Here is a 22753-nt window from a genome sequence, read left to right on the forward strand (position 1 = left end):
TATAACCAAAACATACAGAGATTCTTGTGTCGTTCATACAATAAAAACCAGAAGCTACCCAACGTGTACTTTATTGCTTGGGCAAGCAGGCAAAACCTGTGGTTAGTGGTTAAAAAACACTAAAAGAAGTAAAAAACCCCTCTTTCTGCTCTGCACTAAGATCACCGAGACTCTGGCACGCTCTGCGGTGCTGCTGAACCAACCGTGGAAGAGCATGAGGCAGCAACAAGCAATTCAGAGCCCAGAAGCCACGTGGCAGCCACCCCTGCCTGTAGAGCCTCCAGCACCCAAAGCTCCACACCAGGACCAGGCTGAGGCTCTCAGAGCTGTCGCTGGGACCATCAAAACAGGTTTTAAGTGACCTCACGGGCACTTTGCTTTGTTAGCTGCCACATATGACAAACAGGAGCAGGGAACAGGACAATGTAAAAGCCACCGCAGCTCAGCAAGAGCAGCTGCTGACGAGGAGAGGATGCAGCGAGTCCTGTCGAAGGCTGTTTCTGTAAGTCACGGCGTTAACAGAAACCTTTGTCCCTTGCCCTACGCTGTACAAAGGCAGGGAAAGGGGCAGAGAGGAAACGCTACCTTCTCCTCTGCTCTAAGTCTGCGTCTCCTCCACCCACACACCGCAGAAGGGAAACAAAACACCAAACCAAAACCCCCGAGCCCCACTCCTTCCTTCTCCAGTTTGAGACATGGACTGGAATATCAGAAAAAGAGGAAAAAAAAGCAGCCTGGAGTTGTTCTTCCTTCCCCTCGGCAGTCTTGGCAGGCAAGAACAAATGATTTGAAGATGCCTACGGTCACAGTCAATGATTTTTATTGAGACACGGCCACGTATTGTGTAAAGAGCGCTGGCAAAGCTCCATCCCACATCCACAACAACAATCCTTACAGGCATGGCCGTATCCCACAGGGCTGCTATTCTCCCGGGGCGACTGTAGGGTCCAAATCTGAGAGGGAAACAAAACCCCAAAACATCGATTTAGGAGGAAAAAGATGGCACCGATACCACCTGGAAGCGCTTAAAACCTGTGGCCTTCTCTTCCTGCTGGGCTCCCTTCCCCAGGTAAGAGGAGGAAATCTACCTGGGAAAATAGCAGGATGCACCATGCAGAAGGGAAGACCACGGGTGTCACTGCTCCCATCAGCATCAGGTCTGACTCCTAGAAAAAGAACAGCATTCCCTGCAATCACCTACCTGCTTCATCATATTCCACCGATTTGAGAAAGAGTCCAGACGGAGGAGCCATGGCATTTGCTGGAAAAGCCCGTGGATCTTTTATCTCCAATAACTCCTTTATATGCCGAGGTGTTAACTTGCCCTGGCCAACGGCAACTAAAGACCCAACCATTCTTCGGACCTGGAAAACCACAGAACACAGCTTAGGAGCTGCCCTCGTAAAGCTCAGGGATTAGGAAATTCTAGAGCCCTGCACTCGTGCCCTCGGCAGTGCTGTACAATGGCTCACAGTTACTGCTGATGGCAAGTCAAGGAAAAACCTGAGTTCATTGGAAAGAATGATATCACCACGATTTCCTAATATGAACCTGCTCCTCAATATAGGTACATCGTTATTAATAAATCCGTAAGGCCCAGGAAGACCAATTTCTGGTGTTCCTCTACCATTCCCAGGGCCCACTTTGCTTCTAGCCCAGCTGCTCTAATGTCTCACGGAGCCTTCTCTTCTCCAGGCTGAACAACCCCAGCTCTTTCAGCCTGGCCTCGTACAGGAGATGCTCCAGCCCTCATTTTCAGGGCCTCTGCTGGATTCACTCTAAGAGATCCATGTCCTTCCCGTGCTGAGGACTCCAGAACTGAACACAGCAAGAGCTTGTCTGCAACGTGCTCAGCATCTTCCAGCAACCAAAGCTGGTGGTAGGGAAAAGAACTAGCCAAATTACTTTACTTCCTTTTAGTCTTCCCTTCCAATGTCTGAAGATGCAAGTAAGAAGGAGATGGGGACCTCTAAGACAACTACCTCCAGCTACACAGCACTGCCCTGGAGCAAGGCTTGTTCTCGGCACAAGTATGAAGCAAGCTGAGCAGAGGACAGTTTCTGTTTCAGAAACAGCAGCAGCACCCACACATCCATCTGTGGCAAGAAGCTCGCATGCTTGCTGGAAAAGCTGAGCTTGCAGGTGGTTCTTTAACACATAAGTGAAGCTGGTTCCAGGTGGGGGCTAGGCAGGGCCTTGCTTCTCTCTCAGAAGCCAAAAAAGTCAGAGGAAAAACACCACCCAAGTTTGACAGCCTGCCAGACAACATCCCCCAGTGCAGCAAACTAGCATTTCAAACACCTCTGCATGTCACAGGTCCCCTCCCTCCATGCTCATCCTTTCTAGACCTAGTAGGCGAGCACAAATTTCACAGCCCAGTGCTCACCTCCTGCACAAACACCCCTCCCACCTCAGCATCCTCCGGCTAAACAAATACCCTTCCCTCGCAGATCCCTAGAGGACAGGCTGCTCCAGGAGGGCCAAGACTTGGATCTGCCAATGCTACCTGTGCAGTGAGTGCCAGTTCTATTTCTACTGCATCCCTGCGTGGCGGCTGCATTGCTCTCCACCCTTTTCCTGAGCTGAAGGGGTCTCTCTGAAGGCAAGAGCACTGACCATATTCCTGGTACAGCCGCTTTTCTTATGTCAAGGCAGCCTCAGGAAGCTGCTGCCAAGGAATAACTGACAAGGAAGAGCCTCTCAACTTGTGCCAGAAGCAGTTCACCTTCTCACGCTGCTGCCAGAACACATTCCAGCTGCACAGTCACAATCTGCCCTAAAGAAACATCCATTCTATCCACGCCCTTTCAAAGTGTACCAAGGTCTCCAAAACCTTAAATGGGGTGCTGTAACGAAGCACCGGCCCCAGTTTCTAATCTGTTAACATTTACAGAAGAATGAACTAAAATCCACTAAGCAACCTGAGCACATTTATCACCCTTAAGGAGAAAGGTCCAATAAGCCAGGAACCATTTATCCAAAAGAAGTGCTGTCTCCCTGTGTGCTCTGATCTCACGCTGTGCAGGGCCAGGAGCCCGCAGTCAGGGCAGAGAGAAGCAGTGCAGATCCTTGATGTATGTTATTTTATCCATCCATCACTAGAGGTCATTGTACGCTGTGACTTTGAGGTCTCCGCACTTGGAATTAGGGAGTAAATGCAGACTAACTGAAACAGCCAGGCGCTTGGCATCTACAAGCTATTCTGCAAAAATATACCCACTTTCTGGGGCTGTTTAACCCTATTCTCTAATAAAACCATCTAGCTGTCAATACTTGGCACAACAGCTATACAAGGCAAGATATGAGGTCCAGCTACTCTCCTCTCCTCTTTATGATGGAAGCAAAAGCAGATGCTCAGTTAGGAGAGCACAATATCAGCGTGTAGAGCCAGTTAGTACCCCACGCCTGCCTGCCAGCTTGCTGTAAGGCAGCTGCTGTGAACAGGCTGAGCCACGTATCACAGGTCACTGTTCTCTTTGCTCGGCGTCACTAAGCAGCACTTCCATTCTAATGCACTAAATGAGTTACTAGCATTTTCTCTTTGTCACAGAGCACCTGATGAAGCAAAGGCTCTGCTGTATATCAAGCCCTTCTCAAGCACGCTGCTGTTCTTCCCTTGCTTATAGCCAGACACCCACTACCAGAGAGCTCACAGAGCATTTACTTGGCACAGGATGAAAACAAATTGGGTTTGTCAAAACAGAATGAAAAATAGCTGCTTGCTTTTCCCACAAAACACCCCCTCTCCTCCAAAAGACAAACCCACTCTTCCCTGCTCTGTGTCTCCAGAGTGTGACCGTGGCCAGGACGGGCAGACAGGGAACAGCCAACTCTTTCCTAACGAGGTGATGATCCTCTAAGTTGTGGAGAGAGACATCTCCCCTGAGGACAGCACCAAGAACCTACCGGAGTCATTTCAAAGAGAACCCAGAGGAGACTAGACAGCATGGCAGAGGGACGGATCCTGCAGGCAGGCTCGCATAGCTGAATCAAGTCTTCCCACCTCTCCTTTGTACAACACTGAGAATTACTTCATGATCCAAAGCCAGAAAATAAAATTCCAGGCAGCCTTTGCTGGGCCCAGTGCCATTCGGCAGAGCAAGAACATACGTCTGTTGGTTTTTACCACTCAGACTGCAAGGACAACACTTGCAGAAAACAAAACTTTCCATCCTCCCACACAGTTCCATGACTTTGGACGTTCAATGTTAGACATAAACTTAAAAGATTCCGGTTCTACTGGATCAAACAAAGAATAGAGAACCTCACTTCTCTGATGCTAAGGTCCCCGTGTCTGTCACACGGCTGTAACACCAGCTCTGCAGAGGCTGTGCCGCACAGGGATGCGACATCGCTGAACTGGTCAGTAGTTATGGGGACAGCAACACTTTGGTTTGTGTAGGCAAAGTCTGACCTGAATAAAGCACTAAACAGTACCTGTCGGTAAAGAAACGATCTGCCTCTGAACTTCAACTCCCAAAACTCCAGTCTCCTAAAGAAAGGAACAAACAAAAAGCGTTTAAAATCTCATTTCAAATGGCTCTTCTGCCCACAAGTACAAATCACAGGTGAACCCAAGTAGAACAAAGAAGCAGCTGCACAGCCCCCAGTTAAGCTGAAACAGCACCATGAGCTTTCAAACACCAGACTACTCATTTGCTACTCAGGTGCAGACGTTTTCAGGGGTGAGACAATTTGTATATACCTAGTTCTACAGGGCTTGATCTTCCTGCTGCAACCTTTTGTCTGGAGAAGGACAGCCTGGGTTTGCTGGAAACACCTGAGCATCAGGGAGGGGCTGCCCATGCCCTGCGAGAGGAGACAGCTCTTGGAACCACAAGGAGAAAGTTGCAGAGGGGACAACGTGGTCACAGGGCAGGGCACGCAGACTGTGGAACAGTCGTTGTGGGGAGCAGCCACCAGCTGCTTTCTCACAGGATTCACACATAACTTACTGCTTTTAGCCCTCCCCGTCGTACATGTTGGCATAACTAGAGGCGGCTCCTGCCCCCGGATTCCTCTTTATGTCACGAAATGACAATGCTTCTATCACTTCCATACTGTCCCCCCACAGCTCGATGCACAGGGTGGAGAGACACATGCATAAATACCCACCAGAGAGAGGTCATAACTCAATGTGCTCGCTCAGGGGAGACCTTAGAGCAGCTTCCAGTACTGAAAGGGGCTCCAGGAAAGCTGGGGAGGGGCTTTTGATCAGAGAGTGAAGGAATAGGGTGAGAGAAAATGGTTTTAAACTGAAAGAGGGGAGATTGAGATGAGATCTTAGGGAGAAATGTTTTCCTGTGAGGGTGGGGAGGCCCTGGCCCAGGTTCCCCAGAGCAGGGGTGGCTGCCCCATCCCTGGAGGGGTTCAAGGCCAGGTTGGATGGGGCTTGGAGCCCCTGATCCATGGGAGGTGTCCCTGCCCATGGCAGGAGGTGGGACTAGATGGGCTTTGAGGTCCCTCCTGACTCCTGACTAGAATGGTTTATTCTACGATTCCATAATTCAGCTTAGGTCTTCAGCAAGGCAAAGGGACAACTTTTTGAACAGGGGGTAATGCTCCTTTTGTCAAATCGCTTGCACCAGCTTTAGCCAGGATTCTCCTGTCTGGATTGTCTTGAAAAAGACACATCAAGCTACAAAAGATGGGTCAAGATACTTAGGAAAAATACCTTGCAGACTTTGAAAGAGAACAAGATATCTTTCTTGAAGAGGGAATCTTTGTTCTCCTTGTCAATCTCCCTGATAATTTTGCTTACTGGCAAAACATCCAGCTGTCTTTTTCCACTTGGCAGCAGAAGCCAGCACCTTGCAATGAATAATACATGTTCAGCCAGAAAATGGGTGACAGAGCAATCACTGCCCAGGAATAAGTGATGGGGCTACGTCTCTGAACACATCCTTAGCATTCAAAGGCATTTGGTACGGATGGGACATGATCTCCGCTTCCACTGTTGCTGAGCAACTGAGTTTGACGGAAGGAATCATTTTAACAGTCAGCCTTTTCAACAGACAAGTGGTCAATTCAGAAGATTGGTTTAAGTTCAGAAAGGAAGGAAAGAACGAGAAAGAAAAGCTGCATTATTTGACTAAGAGGCCATGGTTTATCATTCTATGGATTCCTCTCTGAAACAGAAAACAAATCTCCTTAGATCACAGTAAAAAAAAAAGAAATAAGTTTTAAAAAGCCTATTTATATGCTTTTCCTGCTATCCCAGCCCTTTCACTGCAGGAACAGCTCGTTCTGCTACTGCAGTGCAGAAATACACATGTGCTTCAGGTGTATTTGCTGTCTTATCTGCAGAACAGGCAAACAAACTCTGAGCTCTGTGACTGCTACTGCTCCCATAGGGAGAGTTTTGCAGATGAAAAGTAACTATGACACTGTAGTTAAAAAAAAAAAATTTGAAGAAAAACTCCCACCAACATCTGGCCTGTCACAAAGACCCAAAGCCCGCAACGGGAGGAACTAAAAGAGCAGGGTTATTCAGAGCATACAGAGCTTTAGCTGGAAAAACACACCCTTCTATGAAACAGGGAAAGAAACAGGGGGCTGTTCGCAAAGTGGAGCGAGGCTCTGCCCAAGCCTGGAGCGTGGCACTTGCTGATACAGACAGCTCTGCAGGCATTCAAACCCAACATGGAAAACTGCAGAGAAAAGGGCTTTCTCCTAGTGAGAAAGCAGAAAAAGGTGGCTTGGAGACACGACAACCGCTAAGTTTGCTTCCAAGCTGAAATACAACAGCCACATATCGGTGAAAGAAGACAGCATGAAAGCAAAAGCCACGTTCAGATGATAAATATCCATGACCTTTCTGGGAAAAACCTCCTGTTTCTGCTAAAGAGAGAATATATTCAAGCCACTGAATTTCAATACTTGCAAGACCTGGTCCTGAAAGAACCTGACACTCAACAATCTTTTGTTTATGCAAAGACTGAGGAACATTGGACTTCAATTCATCACCATCCCCTGGGAAGACAGTAGGAGTTACTGGTGTGAACTGAGTGGATCTGCAGAGCTACAGCAGTGACCTAGGTGTTGCGTGGGTTTTTCCTTCTATTTGCAGCCTTTAGGCAAAGCCAGGACACAGCAGGGTAAAAAACAAATCCCATCCCCTGGCAGAGCTGATCTTTAGCAACCAAAATGAGCATAAATGCTGGAAGCACCTCACAGGAATTGCTCCATGCCAGATTCCATGCACCATTTTATAACATCCTGCCTTTCAAGGCACAAACAACTGGACTGGTTTCACTGCCCTCAATCCTGCTCATCTTTCTCCCTGAGGATACTGGGAAGGTGAGGGAAAGAAACATCCTTTCCACGCTGTCACTAAGCAGAACCCTGATGACACCTTCGCGGGACTATGAAGGCAACGCACAGCAAACAGGGGGTCAGTTCCAAAGCGGTGCTGGAAAGCAGCATTTCAGCTCTCACCTGTGCTCGTAGTGGTGGGACAGGAAGCCAGGAGAGGGTCGGATGTCCACCTGAAGGATGGTCCTGACTGGAGACCGCAAAGGTGTTTCAGAGTTAAGTGAGCGAAAGGTGCTGAAGTCGTGGGTTCCCAGCAGGAACTGGGCTGCGTCCTGCATGGCAGGAACGTTCAGGGAGCTGAAATTAAACACACAATGCAAAAGGAAAGGAGAATCGGGTGGGACCAAGCATGTTAAGTGAGTCGAAGTCCAATTAACTGATGAGGGGCTTAAACCGGGCACACAGATTTAGCATTGTGGAAACACATTTTGCAAGAGTTTCTCTTGTAAAGGCCCAAACCACAAGCCACGATGCCAAGTGACCTGAGGTCTGAAGGTATTCAAAACCCCAGGCTAGATGAAGGGTTGGCAGGCATAGGCTTTTACACAAACCTTTATCCTGCTGTGCTGCTCATAACAATTCGATTCAAATAACTCTATTCAAATTGCTGGCTAGAGCGTAGGGCGAGAGAACCAAAAGCCTTTGCAGTATCTGGATCTTATAAACTGAAAATATCAAACACTATGATGGTTTTCCAAACCTTAGATTTGCAACAGCCAGAAGATGAAATTAGGAAGTAACAGAAATGGAATGGGTGAGTGAACAGTTTGAGATGAAGCCAGTGTAAACCCAAGGTGGGGAAGCAGGGTTAAAGCTGGGAAAGTCAAGTGTCATGCAGATTCTTCATGTCAAGTATCTAGGTATGTTCAAACTAATCTAAAGTAAAAGAATTCAGGTTATGGTGAGGAAATTACCATAACCTGCTACAAACCTGTTTTTCTATCATGCTGTGGGAAACTCCAGTTTTCTTAAATACCTGTTTATCTCGGTGCAATGTAAACTAAAGGCCAATAACAAATTATCTCATGAGTTCTGTTTATTTATTCCTCACTCATTGATATCACGTCCTAAAGTGTTTTGGGTTTTTTTAATGGCATTGACTTCATTTTTCTTCTCTTGCAGATACAAATGCTGATTTGATATGACCCTGGCTACTCCAGAACACAAGCGAATACTGAGCTGGATACACTGGTAGGGTTGCTGAGAGTCATTGGCTCTTGCTATTCAAACCCGCAAGCGCTCAGACAGAGAATGCGAACACAGTTTTTCATGCAGTCACTACCAGAAATAGGGCGAGGGGAAAAAAAAACCCAAAGAATTCTCAGCCTTTGTTCCCAACTGCCTCTATGGTCACACCTAAAACTCCGAGATCTGCTGTGCGATGCATTTCTGCCTGTCTGCATCACATCAGAGCCCCGCTCCTTCAGCCAGCTGTCCAAACTGGTTTGCTGTAGGAATTGGCAAGGTCATTTGAGGAAACACTCATCCCTTCCATAGGGAGGGACACGAAGTTGTTGATGGACCCTGCCCAGAGTCACTGAGTATTTCCGCAGTGCTTAAGCACGTTTATCACGGGTACAACTGACAGTGCAATTAAAAACGAGCTGTACGTCTCGGGGCTCGGTGAACATAACTCGGTGCAGCTGCACTGACTTGGACAGGGAAATCTTGTCAATACAAATGGGAATCTGAGATCCCGTGCAGAAATTACCCCCCCCCCCCAACTTTCCTCAAAAGCCAAGCTTTGCAGAGTGTCGATGAGGTAGCTCCCCAGGGAGATTTAATTGAAAACACTTACCCTCCTGCAGGAGCCCAGCAGAGATCCCTTTCGAACACCGGTATCTGAGAATGATGAGTGCAGCCCATCAACAGCCGATAAACGTAGGTTCTTGACAGCGCAGAGAAGCGTGCGTGGAAGCTATTGGCCACTCGACAGACATTCAAAATGCTGTTAGGACAGAAAAGAATGAATGAGATGGAGAGAAACGCCGTGCACTAATTCAAAAGCTTTTGCTTGGTCACCACATAGATGGGAACTGAAAGGTGTAATGGACTCCGTGAGAAACTGCACATACAATTAATTAAATATCATTCGCTCCTGACAGCCAATGACGAACCAGCGACCATGGATTTGCACTTGAGAAATTGCATATACAATTAATTAAATATCATTCGCTCCTAACAGACAATGATGAACCAGCAACCAAGGATTTGCACTTGTAGGCTGCCACAGGCATCTCAAAAGAAGGCAGAAGAGCCTTGGCATCATCCCTGTCACCATATACACCGTGAAACGGACTTTGGGTCAGTTTTGAGGATGCTCACACCACCTAAGAGGCTCAGACCAATCAGTCCTTCAGTTGATAAATAGCAGCTGAGAGATGCGTTCATTATTGTTGCACAGTGAAGCCAAACTCCCCCAACAGGTACTGTGCTGGCTCTCAAAGGTGACGACGCAGCTCACTGTGGCAGATGGAGATGGCTTAAACTAGGTCACGACCACCTTTCCCCACAGCCTCCAAGATAAACAGGATTTTGCCGCAGCAATGAAAATAAAGATGCATCACTCCATCACCTGGACTGAGTCCATCCAGAAGCTGCAGGATGCCGCATGCAGGAGGCCTCCTGAGAATCTTCGTATTTCACACATACAGAAAATAGCTTCTGGGACGTTCACTTCTGCTCAATCTCCCCTGATTCTAGGCAGTTAACTAAAGAAGCAGCTTTCTAGCCAGCTGAACCCCCTTGTTTTCTTCCATAAAGACCAGGGAGAAATGGCCTTGTTTCTCTAAGCCATTGCCACTCCCACCATCAGACAGCTCGGGAGCCAGAAGGCTGTCAGAGGGGAAAACACCCTTCTCTCTGGCGAGGGAGAAAACAGAGCTGAGTTTCTGCACCTCTCTGAAGTGTTATCATTGATTTGAACACATCTGCAGCAGTTTCTTTTCCCAGAGTACTGGCTATTCTGCAGGGAGCACACAGCACAGAGTCACTATTACACAGGCACAATCCTCTGCAGGTGTTACTTTAGCACATCTCTCTCCTTAGAAGGAAGTGTTTCCTCCTGCCGTGTACCTTTTTCTCTTCAGAGTTTGACATAGCAAGAAGGAACCCAGGGCAGCCAAAAAATGCGATACCATTTGGGACCAAGTAACAGACAAACCTGTTTATTTACTTTGAAAAGGTTGATGCTTCAGGGATTTTTGCCAGCCCCAATGCCTCTGGCTCACATCCCTTGACTGCAAAGGCTCAGACCACAGAGGAAGAAATTAAAGCTGAGCCACAGACCTCCACAAGGATTTGCAGTAATGAGCCCAGGAGATTGCTCCGCTGCTATAAACTCTCAGCAGAAATGCAAACATCATCCTCCAGGCCTCCAGCCTCTTCTAAACACAGTAATATAATTATTACATTTATTTTCCTCTGCCTACAGAGGAAATGCCTCCACAAGCATTTCATCTATCTTGAGTTTCTCTTGTTAACAGTTATGTGATTTTTATTAAATAACCATCCTTTTACTCCCTCTTATAGAGTGATTCTTTCAGAAAAGCCTATTAATGCTCACATGATTCTATGATGCCTGCATCCCTTCCTGCCTCTCCTAGCAGATGCAATTGCTACCATAGGCTTTTTCTGGCTAGGAATGTCTTTCCAGCATTTATTCCAGCAGCTACATTTCAGGCCTTGTTAAGATCCCATTTCTTGAATGACTGCTGGTAAATAAAGACTTGTGACTTTCTTTAGGTTTTCAGAGCCTGAATTTCAGAGGAGGCTGAAGAACAAAAAGCCTGAGGACATTTAACTATAAATAGCAACTCATTAGATACACAGATGTCTTCCAGAAGTATCTCCTTCTTTCTCCACTGACCACAAAAACTAAATTCCAGTTTGCAGGAGACGGGAGGAATCTCAGCTCTGTCTTGCTGTCACCCGGCTTTTACTGTGTGCTTACAGAACTGGAACCAGAAATGGAAAGTGTGAGCCTACTGCATTCCCACTCCCACTTAAGTGACAGCAAAATCCTCCTAAAGTTACCCCGTCTATGAAATATGCCCTGATTTTTGTGCACAAGATCCTTCTAAATATACTTTGCAAACCTACAAGCGAGCTCAGTCGCCAGGAGAGACCCATCGTGCTACACAGAAGGTTATTACTGCTGACGATACAGTCAGGCAGCCTGGAATCTTGTTTCCCTTCCAAGCTCTATCACAATAATGTGTTCTCACAAAGACCCCTCTCCCCATCACCCCCTGCTTGCAACCACATGAAAGCGCTGGGTTTTCTCTTCAGCATTAGGAGAGAATTCTTCTTGGCAAAGTAATATTTACCGAGGGAGGAGGTGGTTGCTGCATACGCTCAGACTCATGCCCGTCACCAAGCTCTTTTAATGAAAAGCAGCTGGACCATTTTTAAAAGGGAGGAAGGAGAAGTAGAGCTGATAAACTCAAACTCTAGTTCATGGGGACTGTATTCACAGAATCATGGAACAGTTTGGGTTGGAAGGGACGTCAAAGCCCATCCAGTTCCACCCCTGCCATGGGCAGGGACACCTCCCACTGGATCAGGGGCTCCAAGCCCCATCCAACCTGGCCTTGAACCCCTCCAGGGATGGGGCAGCCACTGCTGCTCCAAGCAACCTGGGCCAGGGCCTCCCCACCCTCACAGGAGAACATTTCCTAATATCTCATCTATCAGCAGGTATCACCTCCTGATATGTTCCTGTCAGACCGCAGTGTGAAGCAAAACCCTTCCTTCCGCAAGATCCCACTGCTGCCTCCTTTTGGAGATGCTCTCTGCTGGAACACGTTCTTCAGCTGCAATCCCGGTTGCTCGTGGACTGATCAGCCAGGGCATCACAAATCCAGCTACCACTACAACCCTGTATGACTGCGGCTATTGAAAGTAGCAGGGTCACAGCAGTGGATTCAGCTCTCTAGGACAACTTATTCCACTAAAGCTACACAACATCACTTGCAAGTTAGAAGCCTCAACTCAGGGGAGAGAGGCTGCGACGCAGTGGCTGGTGACACACAGAACAGACTGATTATTGCAGTGGCTGTAAAAAATAGTTTTGATTCCCAAATAACTGCTTTAGTCTTTTAAGGATAAAAATCAAAACTATGGCCTATTTAACGTTCCCTGTTACTGCTAGAATATCCAGAAAGGATTTGACATCCAGGATGTATATATTCTGACCTAGTTTCCAGTCTGAACTAAAGTAACAACCAAAACCCCACGTAAGTCAAATTCTATTTCAGAATCTTTTTCTTTTTTAATTGACACGGCAGCCTGAAAAGAAATCATCTCCAGCCCCATCCCACAGCAGCTGCATTAGACTCTTTACACAGATGTCAAAGAAGGTGGAAGCTGTCAAGGGACAGTAACTCGCAGATGTTAAACATTCAACTTTGCTAGCTTGAGAGAGAGATCTGTTTTGTGTTCTGCCCTCTCACCACAGAGGAATCTAAGAGGCCGACAGAGGAACTGGATTTTTAAGTGCAGCACTGTCAATCCCATATTATCACACTAATATTCGATCTCAGGGTTGGGATGCATGACCTGACTTATTCCCGATGGCTGTCTGTGGGCTGTCTTGTAAAAAGCAGTGAAATCAGCACTTGCTTTTCTTTCAGGAACCCACTGTGAAACCTTTGCTTTCTGAGAAAGACTTCACCTACTCTGCCTACCGCTAAAACATATTTTTGCAAATAAAGTGGGGGAAGAGAAGTTTCCCTTACAGACTTCTGAGGACAGTCATGCATTTCTAACAGCAGCCACAATCTATATCGAGCCCAAGCAGTGTAACAGTCATCTTATGCTGCTCTTCGGCTGAGCTCACCCACTCCCAATGCGTTGCAGGAGGCTCCCGTGGAGGGACAGCAACAGCTAAGCTGCACAGACAGTCAGAAGATGGTTAGGATCAAAGACAAACAGTGGTGTGGCCTTACGCTGTTCTCAAAACTGTCTAAGGGTTGTCAAAGGAACTGTAAGCATCCAAAGGAGAAGGTCAGTTAAAAACCCATAACAAATAGACACCAACAGGAACTATGTGCCTCCAGTAATAAGGCTCTCACAGGCTCTTCCTGCCCTCTTTCCTGAGCTCAGATTCCAAGGATTTTACTTCCCTTTCTCTTTCACTCTCCGACAGCTTGTTCAAAGGTGAAAGGATGCAGCTGCCTCCGAGACAGCTGCTGCAGCTTCTGCTCCATTCATCGACCGAGCTGAGAGCCCACAGATTAAAGGCCCCGCTGTATTTAAAAAATGCAAAGCATCACTGACATACAACACAGGAAACACTGCAGGAAAACACTGCAAAACCCACTCCTGAGTCTGTGAGAGCTTCAGGGTCTAAATGCTTCTTTGGTACTTGGTCTGGCGTGGAGAATTTGCCTCCGTAATCTTCCTTTATGTTCATACCACCAGACACCAGAAAGACTGCAGTGAAACAGAGCAGCCTGGGCCTCTCAGTAATTACCCATTTACATCTTGCACCAAAGTTCCTCTGCTCACCTAAACAGCTCCTGTAAATTACCCATCTTCTTGCACAACGCTGAAGGGCTTTGACACGCTCTTCAGTCGGGGACCACAGAGATTCGAGCCTATTATGCCTAATGCTGTACAGACAAAGACAGCCTGTGCCTTGAAGAGTTTGTAGTTGATGCAAATAAGACAAAGGAACACAAGAAAGAATAGAGCGCAGCAGAGCAGCTGCTGGCAAACGGTACGTTGATTCTATGACGTAGCACAGATTTGGCTTTCAGTCTAAAAACCCCAATGCTTCATTCAATTTACACTTTAACCATAAAAATGCACCCATCTCTGGGTCAGAACACCCAAACTGTTTGACAGCTGACAGAGAAATTGCCCAGCAGCTTGGGAAGGAAAGCAAAGAACATGAAATTCAATCCACCTTCTGAAAAATACACAGAGACTAGTAATTACTTACATAATTGAGGTAAATTCCTAACAGAAACTGTTGGTTTAATCATTTTATTCTGCCTGTGAGGGTGGGCACTCAGACTTAGCAGGATAAGTTCACTCTGAAATTCTTCAAGAAGTGATAAGTCTAATAATAAAAGAAGAAGACCAAATAGACAGGGGAAAATACATCTTGTGGGTGGAGATGGGAGATCACTGCTGCATTTCCTTCTGTCTCCAACAAGAGCAAACTAAAAGATTTTGACTTACCACCAACTCACCGGATTGGCTCAGCCCTCAGGTGGTAATTAAGGCCATAGAGGAGCTCCTTCTCATTGAACGCTGGCTTCCCTGGTTCCCTCTCGACGTCAAAGTGAGCAGAGTTGCAGAGCGCATGGACACCAGTATCTGTTCGGCTGGAGATGTGGAACTTGATGGGAACAATGGGTTTTAGGTTCTGCGCTGCCTTCTGAAAGTCAACACAAGATGGATTCATGAATAGGGGACTCACTTCAAGCTAGCTAGGAAAAAATATCCTCCTCCTTGCTAACCACACCTCCTTATTGCTCACAGAGAAGTAACTGGGGCTTTTGCCATGGGCTGCAAAGATGGGATGGAGAGGAGCCTGTTTGGGGAACTCCTCCTAGCACCACTGGTTTCTCACCTTTTGTCCTGAAATCACCTCAAACAGAACATCCAAAATGCCACGTTAACTTCCTTACATGTAAAAAATGGAGTAAAGATATTCATCTCCCCATACCATTGAGAAAGTGGGAAAGAGGACAAAGAATTACTCAGTGAAACCCAGACACCACCCCTGCAGCTCACTGCTAAGAACTGGACTCAAGATTGTCTCAGCAGCTCTTAAGGAGCTGCAGAACCCAACCCTTAAAGGGGCGGAAATAGCACACAGGGATGTCTCAAAGACATCAGCCAAGATGCCTGAAGGAGCTCAGGCTCCATCCTTTGCTTCCAGTGCAGGCCAGAACGGTGTAAAACACTCTGTCTTATTGCTGCAGGCAGAAGTTTTTTTCCATCCACAATGGGAGCGGGGCTGTGGAGGGCAACACACTTCCATTAATTGCTGAGAGCAGAGGAGGAGACAGGGGACCAGATGAATAGCAGCACAGCACTGATGTAATCCATTTATTAGTCCCACTGAGAAACAGAAGCATAACTGGATCTAAGAATCAAGACAGCTCTCATAAAACACGCCAGTAGTTGAGGACCTGACACTGAGCTACCCCAGCAGGACAAATAACCACCAGACAAACACATGCCACTGGCAGTCACAAGATGAAATTTCCTTATATTTGTTGCTTCCACAGCTGCATTAATGCAGGACTTGGCTAATCCCAAGAGTGCTGTTTTCTTCAGGAGCTAGAGCTGCCTTAGTATTCACACGACGTTTCACTCACACTAAAACTTCTGCAAGACTAAAGCAGAAAACAACGTTGCCTACACCATCACAGAGTTGAAGTTTTGCAGTCACAGAGCTCAAGCTTATCGGAGCCAAAAAGCCTTAAAATGACATTGATAAATACTTTAAAAATTAGTTAGCAAACTGTTAGCAAAATTAGTTAGCAACAAACTGAAAGTTCCTATTCTTAGTGCAAGGGGAAGAAGAACTATTGAGATCCTCTAGGTTCTGCATATGGATTTCAGCATGGATTTGCCGGAGAGTCCAGCTGTAGCTAGGAATATTGTTTTCCTTTCCCAACTGTTCCTCTCCACACAGCTGGCTTTTATCCTCACCCTGTTCCTGCCTTTCTATTTTGTCCTCTAACAAAGGGCTGGAAAAACAACTGGGTGAATTACTACAGGTTCCTGCTGGCCAAATAAATAAAAACCCGCTAATTGAGTCATTATTATGGTGTCTCCCAATCAAGACAAAACAGAGAGAGCAAAAGAGATGCTAACACAGTTAATCAGATGCTATATATTTAAGGGTCTGTCTAGACTGACCTCAGTATTCCAATAACTTACTAATGCGATGTTAAAACCATGGTAGGTCTTGCCTACAGTGCGATTATAAAGCTGAGGCCCTGTAAAACACTTTTTTCTTTGTGAGGCCAGGCCCTTAGACAGAAAATCTGATGTAATTTGTTACAGTGAATAAGTCAATCATATCTGAAAGACTGAAAAATACCAACAAAAGAAGAAAACCAGATGAATGACTGGAAATTTCCTTCTCTTTCCCATCCCCACGCCTGAGCAGTCAGCCCAGCAGCGGTCTTTATGACATTTTAATTTGGTACCAAGAGTCAATAAAGTTTGAACTGCTGACTCATAGATGCCTTCCAGACTCCTGCTATTTGAGCAGACGGGATTCTTGGGCTCTCGGAAACATCCCACTAAAATGCACAAGGAGGCAAGGAAAAATGTAACTGAGCTACAGGGAAAGGCCTGGGAAAAAGAACAAAAATGACGCCAGCCTTTTCCCCTTCCTAATCTTTCTACTTGGAATTCACATGTGGTTACAATTAACAAGGAAAACCTTTATTTATCGCCCTTCATCAAAGAGAAGATGACAGAAATGAAATAGTTTTCTGCAGTAGACCTTGGCTTGTGCCTCAGCAATTTGTCTTAAAGCAGAAGCTGCATTTTAAGAGCTAAGTTTCTAGAGAGATATGTTTGGGTTTTGCAGGCTCCTCTCTTCCTCCATCCTCTTCCCCCCATCCCTTCTCATCAGGCAAAAACCATCCCGCAGGAACAGAGTTGACTGGGGGGAGAGGGTGAGAGAGAACAGGAGAGAACATGGAAAACATCCTTCTTTCTTGTTACAGGCCTGGGGGAGTTTCGATGCAGCACTCTTTTGGACCCCGCGCTGCATCCCATTTCAAGCACTGCATCTAAGCAAGGCTGGATAGTGGGAACACCATTTGGATCTCTTCTCCTCTGCCACAAGGAGCTGAGCCCCACTGGAGAGCAGACTGGAGAGGAATGGGGGGACCGCAGGCTCCAAGGCAAATCTGGTTGGTTGCCCCACTCAGGTCAGCCACTGAGTCCACAAAGGTGCAGGACTGAGTGACAGGTTCTACCTGTAGGATAAATGTTCTGGGTATCCCAGGAGGAATGTGGCCATCATCAACAACAACTCTCAAAGCTTTATTTCTGCTCTGGATCCTTCCACCAGCCTAACAGGCATGTAGCTGATGATACGTTATCAGCTGCTGCCTCTAGTTTCAGTATTTCGTTTGTATCCCATCCTAATTAATCTCCTCAAAGAGAGAATTCCTGAACTGCTGAATTTCTTGGCAGGCAATTCAGAAATGACCCCTTCACCCATGCAAATGTCTCATCTCTGTACCACCCAGATGTTCTTTGAGCCCATAGGCCGCTGGTGGTTTCCTCCTCTGGTTCCCACACACTTTAATCTGTTACTATCACCCACACTGAATTTCAAAAAAGACACATTATTTACATTTAGTAATTGCTTGGAAACCAACCAGTTTTTCCTGCCCTTTCAGATAAAACAAGCTGCTAAAACAAGCAGGCCTCATGTGAGGTACTTGAGAGGGTTCACTGCCATCAATCCAGATCTCTGCTCTGCTGGGTATCACCTGTGGATTCCTACGGGGGAAACCGAGGCAGAAATGAAGCACTTTACTCATAGGCACCCAGCTAAAAAGCAACAGAGAAGATACAGGAATAAAGGAGCTGGGTTGTGCTTCCACGTGTGCAGAGTTCAGAGGTCTTTGCTCCCTTCTTTAAGGCACAGAGCATGCAAATATTCTCCTCCTACCTGGCCTTAGCAGGAGGGTGCTGGCCAAAGCAGAGCTTTGCGTGGGCAAGATTAGTTTTGGGCAGCGTTCACCAGCAGAATGGGAAACAGCACACTCAGGAGATGGTTCAAACCAAACACATAAGGGAACTTCATTCCCTACTTCTTAGCAGGCTCTGTATATAGTGCCTGTCAGCACAAGCAACAGCTACTGACTCCAGCAAAAGGTGACACAAGGAAGATCTTCCTTTACAGTAGAGGTATCTGTAATTATTGAGACTAAAGCGCAAAGTCCTGTATCTTCTAATTTTCCACAAGGAACTGGAGGGAGCCAAGTCACAGGGTTCAAACTTGCCATCTGGGGAGGCAGGGTCTAGAATTCTGGGTTGGACCCATTGCTAGCAAGCTGGTGTTCCAAGTGCTTCAAGATAAATGTGTTGCCTCCAAGAAAGAAAGCAAGCACTGTCTGCAAAGCTCACCCCCCTCAAACACAGAGCAAAAGCTTCTGCGAACCTTACCTTGCACAGAACTGCAGTATACGCTCACAAACCAGCCCATCACACTGCTGTTGAAACATAAAGTCTACACCTCACAGATAATTTGCTTACCTGTAACTGCAAACAAATGTCTGAACCTATTTAGACTACAATAAGGATCTCATTACAGATGTAATTTTGCCCTTCCCTTCGGTCGCCTTCCTGGCTTTGGCAAGTTGTGAAGTTCAAGGCTGCACAGAAACGGAGGAAGATAAATTCCTCCAGGCCCCAGAAGTTTTCTATTAAAGTTGCTTTCAGACTTCCCATGTGGTTCTAATAGACACAGCCCCGCTCAGCAGTGCCCAGCATCAATACCACCACATGAAAGCAAAGCACATATCCCAGAACTGGCCTGCAAAGTGCTTATGCTGTGAAAAGACAACACCAAATAAGTTTATCTTTTTTTCTTCTTCTTTTCTCCTTTAATCACCCATCCTACCCATTTGCCTGTTAGAACAAAGTTACTTGGATAATGCAAAACAACTGCTGGGCTCATCCAAAGTCCGGCGCCTGGGGCTGAGACACTGGATGGCTCAGAGGATGAGATAAATGAGATAGAAAGTCCTTGGGGGCTCTTTTTTCAAGATCTGCACAATATTTATACACTTTCTCCACAACGGTCTGAGGCAAGAAGCCATATAAATACACCCCAAGTACTCTTATCCAAACCATAATTCATGCTCAGCGACAGCATGTGAGAATGATCGCCCTCGTTCAGTAAACGAAGGCACAGTGTGGAAATACCTTGGCCACAGTGTCAGAGCAGCTGGGTGGGACAACACATCTGCTCCTGGACCAGCCTTCCAACAGCTCTGCCTCTGCACAGCACCGGGATTGTAGCTAATTCAGGCAGAGCACAGACTGTCACAAACAAGGATGGTGGGTGCACCACCTCCAAACTGCGACAGTTTGTCATCTCAGGTTGGACAATGTGACTGCAAATGGGAACCAAATAACAAAGAGGCACGATCTGAGCTAAAGCAATCAGTTTCAACCAACAATCTCTACCTTCCAAACAGCACAAGCTTCATTTCAAACTACATGATGCTTCTAAGACAAGAGAGAACAAAAATGCAGCTTCCTTTTTGATTCCTGCCCTGCACAGGTACATGGGATTCATCAGCACTGCTCAAATAAATGCACATCGACAGCAGCTCATAATTAAGTAACACAAACATCCAGTTGTGCCTCAGCACAAGTGAAACACTTTCCACTTGCCAGTGCAAAAATTGGTTTTTTGCTCTCCTATTGCACATCCAACTCCAAGCCCAAACAGCACTTGGGCCCTGAAAGCTGTTCTTATACTCTGGGAAATCCCTGGGAGCAGTGCAGGAACAACAATGATGACAGGATCACACCTCTTTTCCCCAGCATACTGCAACAACTGCAGAGAAATGGAAACTAAGCATTTATTTTTCTTTGGAACAATGGATATCCTGCTGTGCTTTGTTCTGTGCTTGAAAATGTCTGTCGGAGACATCCTCTCCTGGCAGGATGGAGCATCTAGTTTCTAAATCTATAAAGCACGTAGATGTGAACCAGAAACAGAGCAGCTAAGCCTGCTCAGAACTGAGACAGTGCTAAGTACAAGCAGAGGCAAAGCCACAACTGTTAGGGAAGTTTACAGGCTTAAGTACTTTCACGTGGACCAGCACCTGAGCAAGGGCTCTAAGAATCATAGTTCTGGGCTCAAATGCCTCAATTTCAAGTCTTATTGGAGGGTTCTCATCTTGTTCAGGGTCAGGATCTTAATGTCTCCAACTTTACCCTAACCTATTTCTCCCACCTGTGTACTGATATAATTCCTAAAGCGCTTTGACACTGAATAAAAGACACTTGCATAGTGCTAAACACTGTAATATTCAAAACGATCCATCTAAAAATAATATTTATCCTTGACAACATCTGAAGCTCAACAATGTGACCCTGTACGTTTCTTTTGAATGACAATATTGTTAGTGAGCACCTACCTCCAAATAATTCTGGACTCCGACCACTGACTGATCATTCGAAGTCTGCATAACCCCACTGCAGAGCAAAACAAACCAATGGTTACTGACATATGTCATGACCCACAGACAGAGTCCATCCCGGAGTAAACGGGGGACAGTCAATCTGTTTGCTACTGAGTGACCTGGATATTTTTACAGAAATTGCAGGGGCCAAACACTTCGGTGAAAGGACAGGAAAATGTAGCATTTATTTGCAAGAAAGAAGTCTAGATATAAAAATCATCCTTCAAATCCTTTACTCTCCCTTCAGATGGAGGCTGACGGGAAGATAAGGCAGACAAATTACGCTGGAAAACAGTTGGCAGGTAAAACTATTTCAGGGCCAGGAGCCGGTTGCCAGTTGCAGGTCCCTTTGTTGCAGGCCCCGTGGGTGCCATAAAGGGATTAAAAGACTGTGAAGGTGGTTTGGGATGAGCTTTTGCCCCTGGTACAGCAGAAAAGCTGCTGAAGTGCAGAGATACACCCCAAGGCTGAACTCAACCTACCTGTAACTACTCAAGAGTAATTTAGGTCAGTACCCACAGTGACACAGACCAGGCACCGCAAAAGAATTGTGGGTGTTGGAATATGATGGTGGTGGTATCTGGTAACATCCTCATGAAGACAGGCACAATTCCATGGGTTGGAGCCACACAGGTTCTCCCACACCATTTTTTTTTAAATGTAAACGAGCACAGCTCCCCATGTGGGATGTTTAAGGCCTGGGGGAACCCAATCTCAGCTACGGGGCAGGACTGGCAGCCCACAGATCCCTTCACCTGCATCTCTCCAGCAGCGTGGGTGAACCTGGTGCCCCAAAAACCACCTTCACCGCAGGAAAGCACAGCAACGTGCCCTCCCTGCCCCTCCTGGGATCACAGCTCTGCTGCCTCCTGACCTCAGATCCTTCCTCTTTGCTCTTTTTATGCATTTATTGCCCAAACCATCCCTTTCCTCACACTGCTGTGCACCAGCACCCAGCAGAGCGCAGCTCCCTGCCTGCTCTCATGACCTCGCACGGGATTTATCCCCGATTTATTCCTGGGATCACCGTTCTGCTGCCTCCTGAGCTCAGATCCTTCCTCTTTGTTCATTTTACGCATTTTCTGCCCAAACCAACCCTTTCCTTACGCTGATAGGAGCCAGCAGACAGCAGAATGCAGCTCCCTGCCTGCTCTCACAACCCTGCAAGGGATTTATCCCTGATTTATCCCTCTGCCACAACCGCTGCGCTCCCTCCTTTCCCACCAGCTCCTTGCAGCTCCCCCACGGGAGCCCCACAGCCGCTGTTTCACTCCCCCTGCCCGGTGGCTGAGGCACCTACCTATATTTAGTGCCAAAATACTGAAAGAACACTAGGTACCGAGCCGGGGCAGAGCCCATCTTTGCCGGCCAGGATGGGAGGAGCGAGGGAGCAGCTCCCACCCCTCTCCGCCCCTTCCGCCTGGGCTCAGGGCAGGGGGGGGGAGCAAAGAGCAGGAACAGGGGGGGATGCTGAGGCCTTTGCCGGTTTGGGAGAGCAGGCCTGAGCTCTGTTCTCCTAGGAAGGTTTGGTTGGAAAAGACCTTTGAGATGCATTGAATCATAGAATCACCAGGTTGGAAGAGACCCACCGGATCATCGAGTCCAACCGTTCCCATCAATCACTAACCCATGTCCCTCAGCACCTCGTCCACCCGTGCCTTAAACACCTCCAGGGAAGGGGACTCAACCCCCTCCCTGGGCAGCCTCTGCCAGGGACCAATGACCCTTTCTGTGAAAAATTTCTTCCTAATGTCCAGCCTGACCCTCCCCTGGCGGAGCTTGAGGTCATTCCCTCTCGTCCTGTCCCCTGTCCCTTGGGAGAAGAGCCCAGCTCCCTCCTCTCCACAACCTCCTCTCAGGGAGTTGGAGAGAGCGATGAGGTCTCCCCTCAGCCTCCTCTTCTCCAGGCTAAACACCCCCAGCTCTCTCAGCCGCTCCTCGTAAAGCTGAGTCCAAGTGTGCTTGTTCACTGCTAAACCAGATCCCTGAGCACCTCGTCCACCCGTCTTGTAAAGCCACACAGGGATGGGGGCTTCACCACCTCCCTGGGCAGCTCTGAGAACACTTTTGGTGAAGGACGTGGGGTGCTGGTTGAGGAGAAGCTCGATGTGAGCCGGCAAGGTGCACTCACAGCCCAGAAACCACCCGTGGCCTGGGCTGCATCCAAAGCAGCGTGGGCAGCAGGGCCAGGGAGGGGATTCTGCCCCCCTGTTCCTCTCTTGGGAGACCTCACCTGCAGTACTGGG

The 22753-nt window shown here is 47.2% G+C and overlaps 1 protein-coding gene across 2 annotated transcripts; it reads right to left on the minus strand.

Annotated features, from left to right (window-relative positions):
* Positions 1–413: 413 nt before the first annotated feature.
* PUSL1 (pseudouridine synthase like 1) lies at positions 414–21887 on the minus strand. Of its 2 annotated transcripts, none has more exons than XM_069874805.1 (8): positions 21808–21887; positions 20463–20520; positions 14514–14701; positions 9113–9262; positions 7438–7611; positions 4438–4492; positions 1202–1364; positions 414–953 (listed from the first exon to the last, which is right to left on the minus strand). In XM_069874805.1, the coding sequence occupies exons 1-8, from the start codon at positions 21864–21866 to the stop codon at positions 922–924; spliced, it is 879 nt and encodes a 292-aa protein (XP_069730906.1). In that variant the 5' UTR covers positions 21867–21887; the 3' UTR covers positions 414–921. The 2 variants fall into 2 exon arrangements, with proteins under 2 accessions (XP_069730906.1, XP_069730907.1); XM_069874806.1 differs by having other exon boundaries at positions 14514–14832; positions 21808–21847.
* Positions 21888–22753: the final 866 nt, after the last annotated feature.

This window comes from Phaenicophaeus curvirostris, chromosome 22, assembly GCF_032191515.1.
Source record: "Phaenicophaeus curvirostris isolate KB17595 chromosome 22, BPBGC_Pcur_1.0, whole genome shotgun sequence".
Classification (NCBI taxonomy): domain Eukaryota; kingdom Metazoa; phylum Chordata; class Aves; order Cuculiformes; family Cuculidae; genus Phaenicophaeus; species Phaenicophaeus curvirostris.